At 40.8% G+C, this 8,923-nt stretch overlaps 1 protein-coding gene across 1 annotated transcript; it reads right to left on the reverse strand.

The window, feature by feature from the left end:
• Positions 1-1,167: 1,167 nt before the first annotated feature.
• LOC143930619 (trypsin-like) lies at positions 1,168-7,408 on the reverse strand. Its single transcript, XM_077455115.1, has 5 exons — positions 7,272-7,408; positions 6,960-7,110; positions 5,811-6,064; positions 4,298-4,434; positions 1,168-1,443 (listed from the first exon to the last, which is right to left on the reverse strand). The coding sequence occupies exons 1-5, from the start codon at positions 7,387-7,389 to the stop codon at positions 1,294-1,296; spliced, it is 810 nt and encodes a 269-aa protein (XP_077311241.1). The 5' UTR covers positions 7,390-7,408; the 3' UTR covers positions 1,168-1,293.
• Between the last annotated feature and the right edge of the window lie 1,515 nt (positions 7,409-8,923).

Here is an 8,923-nt window from a genome sequence, read left to right on the forward strand (position 1 = left end):
GTGCAGAATCACGTATATATACCTGATTATGCACTTCTGTGCTTTGGGCGCGAGTGCATGCCACATGCTGGCTCACTCCCACCGTGATTTTACACAGCAAGAGCTGATCAACGGGTCCCATGAACACAATGTTCGCTGGCATCCACTGATCACTTGGTACAATGACAGAAAGACAGTCTGCCTTCCTTTATAAACAAGACAGATTGCCATTCTGTCAGTACAGAAGGCATGGATCCTGTAAAGCAGAAACACCAATCCATGTCCTCCAGTAATAAAAGCATCTCCCCTACTACACTGAATCATCAGCCAGGCACACATTTAATCCTTTGATTGCCCCTAATGTTAACCCCTTCCCAGCCGGTGCCATTAGAACAGTGACAGTTCATATTTTTAGCACTGATCGCTGTGATAATGTTACTGGTTCCCAAACAAGTGTTAAAAGTGTCTTCTTGGGATTTTTTTTACCAAAAACATGTAGCAGAACACATATTGGCCTAAATATATGAAGAAATTGTTTTCGTTTACATTTTTTGTTGGATGTATTTTATAGCAGAAAGTAAAAAAATATAGTTTTTTTTTCAAAATTGTCAGTCGTTCTGTGTTTATAGCACAAAAAATAGAGAAAGCAGAGATCGTCAAATACCACCAAAAGAAAGCTCTATTAGTGGGAAAAATGGACATCAATTTTATTTGGGTACAAGGTTGCAAAACCGCGCAATTGTCAGTTAAAGTAACGCAGTGCCGTTTCGCAAAAAAATGGCCTGGTCATTAAGGGGGTGAACCTTCCAGAGGTGCAAAAAATCATTTCATTACAATTTGACTTGTGTAACAATTGTATATGATATATATATATATATATATATATATATATATATATATATATATATATATATATATATATTTTTTTTTTTTTTTTTTTTTTTTACTTGCTTTGTGGAGCTACTGCTATCTGCCCTCCACCAAATAGCTGTACTTCCACCCCCAGCATGCATGGCATTTGTTTTTATGATTATTATTGAAAATCATTCTGATGTATATAGGGGTGCTAGTGACAGACTGCCTCGCATATATTGTTCTTTTTTTTTGCAGCCCATATTCTGTAGCCAAGAGGAGGAGCAAACGGAGAACCAATAGTTATAATAATATGTAAAATGAACAAAACTATGGTATATAAAGAAATGTGTTTATTCAGTCATTACAGAATGTAGGTGTAAAGTCTGAGTTTAGCACATCATTTGATGTATTCTAGAAGCAAAGAATAGAATAATCTGAATAAGTATTTCAGTTGAAAGTTCAGTTGGCAGCCTGAGTGCTGGCGATCCAGGAGTTGTAGTTGCAGACCTTGGTGTAGACACCGGGGTAGTTCCTCAGGGCACAGCCGTATCCCCAGGAGACAATACCCTGGAGCTGTCCATTACACACCACGGGGCCACCAGAGTCACCCTGAAAAACAGAAAATGCAATTTTTAGAACATTGGGTAAATTACTGTAAATTATAAGTATTTAGATGAACTGGTTGTTTTGGTTTTAATTTTTTCAGGCTTTATCTTTTTTTCCACCTGGTAATCCAGGGGACACCCTTCTTGTCCCTGGGTGGCTAAACTCATTTCCTCCCCTGTATCTATGGAAGGAGCCATGGTAGCCATCTAGGCTGGATTTCAAGCATGTCTACCTTTGCAATTACAAGTGGGGCGATGGGACAAAATTGTGTTTGCTTCCAGTTTATTTCACAGGAAGTGACAAGGACACTGGATGTCTGGCAGGATCAACAGTTAAAACAATAAAGATACTAAAGGGCTGATACAGATAAACCAAAAAAAAAGTGAAACAATATATACTGTATATAAATGGGGAACAGATGTGACTATTCAGAATGTATTCCGACACCATGAGATAAATAATAAAAAAAAAAATTGTGCGCTAAACTTCACATATATAATTAATAATAAACTCCAGTGAATAAGTGAATACAATAGTGACCACATTTCATAAATATAAATATTCATATGCAAAAAGTCCACATGAATGAAAATGTTCTTGAATGCCGACAAAACTATTCAATTTTCCATGACACTCGCTGCAGGGTATATGTGCTGAAAATAATCACCACCACCTCAGTGTGCAATGCCAGCTCACCTCAAAGAAAGACCCCCTTGGGTCTATTGACGCTTTCAGTGATAATCCAAAAAGGTCAGCCACACCAGGAAAGAATTTCAGCTATTCATTCCAGGATTAACAAAACTTCTCATAAAATCAATTCAAAAAATCAAATAAAAAAATTTCTCAAAGCAAATGAAATCTTATTATAAAATCTTGTACAGAAGCACTCACATTTGTATAGTGATAAAAATGCCTCAGTTAAACAATGAGACAGCTCTCCTCCTCATTACACTTCCTCAACTACGAGACACCAGAAGTGTCGTCACCGTCTCCTGCTGACGTGTTGCGTCGCAGGTCACGTGACTTTCTCAGGGAACATTTTCCTTTGAGAAAATCACGGGACCTGGGCAGGGCTGGACTGGGACAGAAATTTGGCCCTGGACTTCATTCAGACCGGCCCACTTACATTTTGAGTGTTCCATCAGCACCCCCTTACATCAGAGTGTCCCATCAGCACCCTCTTACATCAGAGTGTACCATCACCAGCCCCCTTACATCAGAGTGGCCCACTGAGCCATCGGCCCACCGGGAAACTCCCGATAGTGCCGATGGCCAGTACATGCCTGGACCTGGGACACAACGCAACAAATAGCTAAAATCCTTTTCTGATCTGGCTGACCTTTTTGGATTATCACTGAAAGCCCCTGTAGTGTACACACGGTCGGAGATTCTGCCAACCAAATCCATCGGATTTTGTCCGTCAGATTTAGTCTGACGGATTGAGTCCGAAACTGTCGCATACACGCGGTCGGACTAAGTTGTCGCAAAATCAGATCTTTCAGAACGTGATGACGTAATTTCGTTACGATGGGACTACATGCAGGCTAGTAGCCAATAGCTTTGATGTAGGAATTTGATCTGAGCATGCGTGGCACTTGGTCTCTAATTCTCTACACATGATCGGATTGGTCGGGAAATATTTCCAATATGTTGGAAAATTGGGTCCGACAGAGATTCGAACGGAATCAGTCCGATGCGTACCACACACAGTCGGATTATCTGACGTCACGGTCCGATAAGACGCATTCCGACTGATTCTCCGACCGTGTGTACAAGGGCAAAGAGTCAATAGACCCAAAGGGGTCTTTCTTTGAGGTGAGCAGGCATTGCACAGTGAGGCGGTGGTGATTATTTTCAGCACATAGACCCTGCAGAGAGTGTCTCAGAAAATTGAAAAATTTGATATTCATGTTTTGTCAGCATTCCAGAACATTTTCATGCATGTGGACTTTTTGCATATTAATATTTATATTTATGAAATTTGGTCACTATTGTTTTAACTTATTCACTGGAGGTTGTTATTATTTATATATGTGAGTTTTACTGCACTAGGATCAACAGTTCTTAACCTGAACACGAGAAAAATAATGCAGCCACCGTTTATAAGGACTAGTAAACTAAAAGATATTGAGGTTGATTTACTAAAACTGGAGAGTCCAAAATCTGGAGCAGCTGTGCATGGTAGCCACTCTCCAGTTTTAGTAAATCATTACATCATTTTTGTTGGGTTGAGTTATACTTTAAGATCATATTTTTATCCATATTGCCTTAAAGTGATTGTAAGCCTTAGTTTTTTTATTTTATTTAAAATGACAAACACGTCATACTTACCTCCAATGTGCAGCTTTGCCCCGATTGTCCCCTTCTGGGGTCCCTTGGCGGCTTTCGCGGCTCCTTCTCACATCAAATAACCCCCTAGGAGAAGCGCTCTTCTGTCCATAGACAGGAATGCCAGACTTGGCCCTGCCCCGGCACCCTTGTCATTGGATTTGTTTGACAGCAACGGGGCTCAGGTAAGTAAAGCGGGGGGGGGGGGGGGGCTGGGGGTGCATTAAGGTAGGATGCATTATTTACAACCCCTTTAACTTTATTAGTTGCTTTTTCAACTAATATGAAATTATACTACAAAAGATCTGTTTTACGATGCATTTACTTGGGAAGAAATATCTTTAATCTAGTTTCAAAACTTTACCAGAATATTTGGACTACAAATTATACATTGAACTCATTTAAACTAATATATGAAAAAAAAAATTATAATTCTCAGTCTACGAAAAAAAAACTAGTAGCTTGAGATAACAATTTTTTTTGAACAGTACAACTTTATATACAAAATAAAATAAGTTGTAGCAATTACCTGGCAAGAATCCTTGCCACCCTCCAGGTAGCCAACGCAGATCATGTTGCCAGTAATCTCCCCAGGGTAGGCATTGCTGCACTGGGTGGAAGTCAGGATGGGGGCGTTCACACACTGCAGGAGGTTAGGCATGCTGGCTGCAATTTAAAAAAAAAAAAAAACAGTGAATAAAATATTGACTGAATACAAAAGGAGAAAGAATAAAACTTGTTAAAAAAAGACAAAAGCTTGCTTTATAGATTTTTAGTTAGAAAAATAATAAATAATTCCAATTATGTATTATTATATTTACCACTTGCAGCCAGAAGGTGGTGCTTTTGTGGATATTATGCATCTCTTTACCAAGGTGACTTGCAACTATGTTGTGAATAACTTATACAGGCTATGTTTTGAATAGTTCTAGATATTAGAAGAAGAAATGACAAATACACACCTGACCCATAATCCCATCTCTCTTCCAGTTATCTGTGTATATTTTCAGGTTAAAGAGAAGCAGTAAAACATTTTGGGATAGAGGGGTGTGGGTGGGGGGATAAAACCTTACTTCAGGTTTTATTGCTGCCTGTGTTCTCACTGAAGACATGCCCCCTCTTTATTTGTCCTCATGACCATTGTCACCAGGACTGAAAATTATGAGAAATCCAACATTATGAGTGGTAGTCAGAAGGGGAAAAGGGAAGTCTTCCAATGAGGACACTTCTGAGTTCTGAGTTTCAAAGACATTTCAGAATTGATTTCTTATTTTTTTCTACTTTATTTATGTTTTGATTTTCTTTAGTAAATAATAAAGCGGCAGTCCAAAGCAGCCAAATTGTCCCCAATTTGTCCCATCGATTGACTTGGGTACAACTAGCATGTCCGATTGTTAGCATGCAATTATTGCCAGTGTGTATAGCCACTAGCAATAAAAACACAATAGTTCCAAGAGAGGGAGGGATTCCCCCATCAACACTGCCAGTGTTGCTTCATATATGGCTTGCTTAACTAAAATCCTCCCAGCTCATGATAGTCCAGAGTAATATCTATATTACCCCAGGACAGCCTCCTGTTTGATTCCATTCTCTCTGGTGAAAAAATGGTATTGGGCAAAAATGGCAAAATGGGATTGGGTACTCCTTCTGGCAGCCTCCCTAATGACGTAGCCACTGGCATTAGGTTGGTCCTGCACTGTACGTGATGACCTCAGTAAGAGGGGCAGTGACAAGACTGGTCAGAGAACTGGCAAGAAGAGAGGTTTTTGACAACTGGTCACCACAGCCATAACTTTATGGAAGAATATTTCAGGACTCTGGATTAAGTTAAACATTATTTTGTTTTATCCCAACCCCTTGACAAAACAAGCCGAAGGGATGGAGAAAAGCTTAATTCATTCTTAACTGCCCAGAGTTAGGCTTTATATTTGTTCCTCAAAGGATTCATTTTGCCTACATTTTCTAATCTTGGCAAATTTACCTGAGAAGCTTAGTGTAATTTATTATCAGTAATAGATGATGTTACAGTGATGTTGACTTACTTCCACTGCTAAGGGTATTTCCCCATCCGGAGATCACACAGTTTGTGCCGGCAGCAGCGCAGCCACTGGGCAGAGGCACACTCTTGACGTAGGAGTTGAGGGTGGCGGGAGAGGCCAGCTTGACCAACATAATGTCGTTGTCCAGGGTTCTGGAGTTGTATGCGGCATTTCTGATGACCTTGGCAGAGTTGATGAACTGCTCGGTGCCCTCAGAGACAGCAATGTTGTGCTCTCCGAGTCTGACCTGCATGCTCCTGTATAGAGATAAATTCAATAAAATCAGTATACATTTGCATCTTAATTAAAGGAATTCTAGATAGAAGCCAGTTAATTTGTTTCAAACTGATCATCAGTGTAGGTGTGCTTAGTATGGAACGTGTACCAGTAGTGGTTGGTACACTCACCTTCAGTTCCAGGAGTGAAGTACAAACGTTTTGGGTAGTGAGAACATTGAAATTTGGTTGGTATAGAGCAGGAAAGGAATAGAGACTGTAAAGAGGCCTGTTTTTTTATTAGGGAGATTTATCCTCATTTCCGGTAAAGACAGAAAGTGGTATAAAATTGCTTCCTATGAACACATAAACAAAAATACATTCTAATAGATTAGGGAAGGCTTTCTGTAAATGTACCCATATCAAATGAACAAGAAGTGAGGGGAAAAACTTCCAAAGGGGGGTCATAGGAATAAATAACACTTGGTAGCATTTTTAACTCATCCCCAAGCTATTCAAAATATTACAGAATACCTGGAGAAAGGGTTTACTGATCAAGTAATCGTTACAGCTGAAAATGTGATATGGTAATGTTTACATTGTTTCATTGGTCTAGCTTAATTATTGTTAGGAACACTATATTTTTTGCAATCATGATTGTCTATGTATATCTGATTTGGATATTACACAGGAGCTATATGTTAGCAAGGGATTGGGAGCACCAATTTGTGATTAATTTGACTGCACTTTATGAATAGGTTCTTCAATAATAAGGGATCTCCTGCTGACCTACCCCGTGTCCAACCAACAATCCATTTAACCAACATGCTACTTTGCTGGTCAGACAGCTGGTAAAAGCTCTGAATAATAGATACTACTTTTTTCAATGCCTCGTAACTATTCCAATAAAAAGTTCTGTCCTTAAAAGAGCACTTACGCCTTGTAGCAGTGAGCAGCAGAGACCACCCACAGGGAGTTGAGGAGGGATCCACCACAGAAGTGATATCCGGAGTTCAGAGATACCTGCCAGGGCTGAGAGTAGGCTCCACAGGTATATCCTCCGACGATCTTGTCATCGTCCAAGGCAGCTGTAAAGCACAACATGTACTGATTACATATAGAGAGCCTACGCAAAGGGATATATTAAGTTTACATTCATATAAAAAACAAAACAATATATTTAAAAAATGAATAAACATACCATATACACACACATATATACATATATATATATATAATGTATTCTTACCAGCTGCCCCGAGGAGCACACAGATCAGAAGGAATTTCATGGTGTTAATATTACCAGTGAACAATTTGTTGCTAATAATGTAGGTATTTATATATTTTACCAGGACCCCCCACCCCATTCCCCTCACCTGTACACTAGCCAGCTGTGCCAATAAGAAATGTTCAGGTTAATGTATACACAGTTTTATCAGCATGCTTTTTTTTCACATTATCAGCAACCTTCACCATTGGTAAGGTTAGTCATTTTTTTTTTGTAATCTCGATGATTCAGTATTTTTTACACACTATTTCATTTCATTTTTTTAACCACTTGCCCACAGGGCACTTACACCCCCGCCCAGGCCATTTTTAAGCTTTCAGCGCTGTCGCGCTTTGAATGACAATTGGGCGGTCCCGCTACATTGTACCCAAACACATTTTTTATAATTTTCTTCACACAAATAGAGCTTTCTTTTGGTGGTATTTAATCATTGCTGGGTTTTTTATTATTTACAAAAAAAAGACCAAAAATTTTGTAACTAAGTAATTTTTCTCCTTTACTGATGTGTGCTGATGAGGTGGCACTGATAGGCTGAACTGGTGGGCATTGAGGAGGTGGTACTTATGGGCACAGATGAGGCGGCACTTGGGGGCACTGATTAGGTGGCACTGATGAGGAGGCACTAATATGCCACACCTATGGGCACTGATAGGTGCCACTGATGACCACTGATAGGCGGCACTGATGGGCACTGTTAGGTGGCACAGATAGGCACTGATAGACAGCATTGGTAGGCACTGATAGGCAGCATGGATAGGTGGCACTGATGAGCACTGTTAGGTGGCACCGATGGGCACTGATAGACAGCATTGGTGGGCACTGATAGGCAGCATGGATAGGTGGCACAGATGAGCACTGATGGGCATTGATGGGTGGCACTGATGGGCTGACATTGATGGGCATTGTTCGACAGCAGTGATGGGCATTGATGGGCAGCACTGATAGCTGGCACTGATAGCTAGCACTGATTAGCATCGCTAATGTGCACTGATTGGTGCCACTTGTGGGCAGTGGAGGGCACTTATTTCTGTCACAGTTGGCGCTATATTAGTGCCCTGATTATATGTGTAGATGTCCCCCTGCATGGAGATGCCGCTGATCGGCTCTCCTCACCACTGTCAGTGTGAGGTGAAGAGAACCATTACTGGCATCTCTGTGTTTACATTTGACTGTGATTGGACACAGCCGATCACATGGTTAAAAAGTCAGGGACGCAGCTCTTTACAGAGATCAGTTTATGCTGTTTCCTAGCAACAGGGTGCAGCTGCGATCGCCACGCTGCACGTCCCCAGGGACACGTGGGAGCGGCCGTTCTAGGACATCATCATATGACGTTGTCCCAGAACGAGAGCCGCACCTCCCTGCCGTCATTTGATGGTGAGCAGGTGGCAACTGGTTAAAGGCCAACAGATCAAATTTTTAAAAATGACAACATATCTATAAAGATGGTTATTGTCAGGTCACCTGAGTCCTGGTGACAAATGCACCCCCTGTAGTACCAACAGGGATGACACTGGAAACTAAAGGCCCCTAGTGGTGGGGATGGATTTAGTTGCAGTCAGGCTCCAGGTCGTGACCCCAGGGCCTCCCAGCTCACAGTAGACTACAAAGGG

Source organism: Lithobates pipiens, unplaced genomic scaffold, assembly GCF_037356315.1.
Source record: "Lithobates pipiens isolate NorthernLeopardFrog02 unplaced genomic scaffold, aLitPip1_a1.2 Scaffold_25, whole genome shotgun sequence".
Classification (NCBI taxonomy): domain Eukaryota; kingdom Metazoa; phylum Chordata; class Amphibia; order Anura; family Ranidae; genus Lithobates; species Lithobates pipiens.

Excerpts from the sequence above, each read along its gene's own strand:
- LOC143930619 (XM_077455115.1), bottom strand. The coding sequence starts at position 7,389 with ATGGGGTGGGGGGTCCTGGTAAAATATATAAATACCTACATTATTAGC. Across the intron at positions 6,065-6,959 it reads GCTGCTCACTGCTACAAGGC|GAGCATGCAGGTCAGACTCG; the intron begins GTAAGTGCTCTT and ends ATCTCTATACAG. Across the intron at positions 1,444-4,297 it reads GTGGCAAGGATTCTTGCCAG|GGTGACTCTGGTGGCCCCGT; the intron begins GTAATTGCTACA and ends TCTGTTTTTCAG.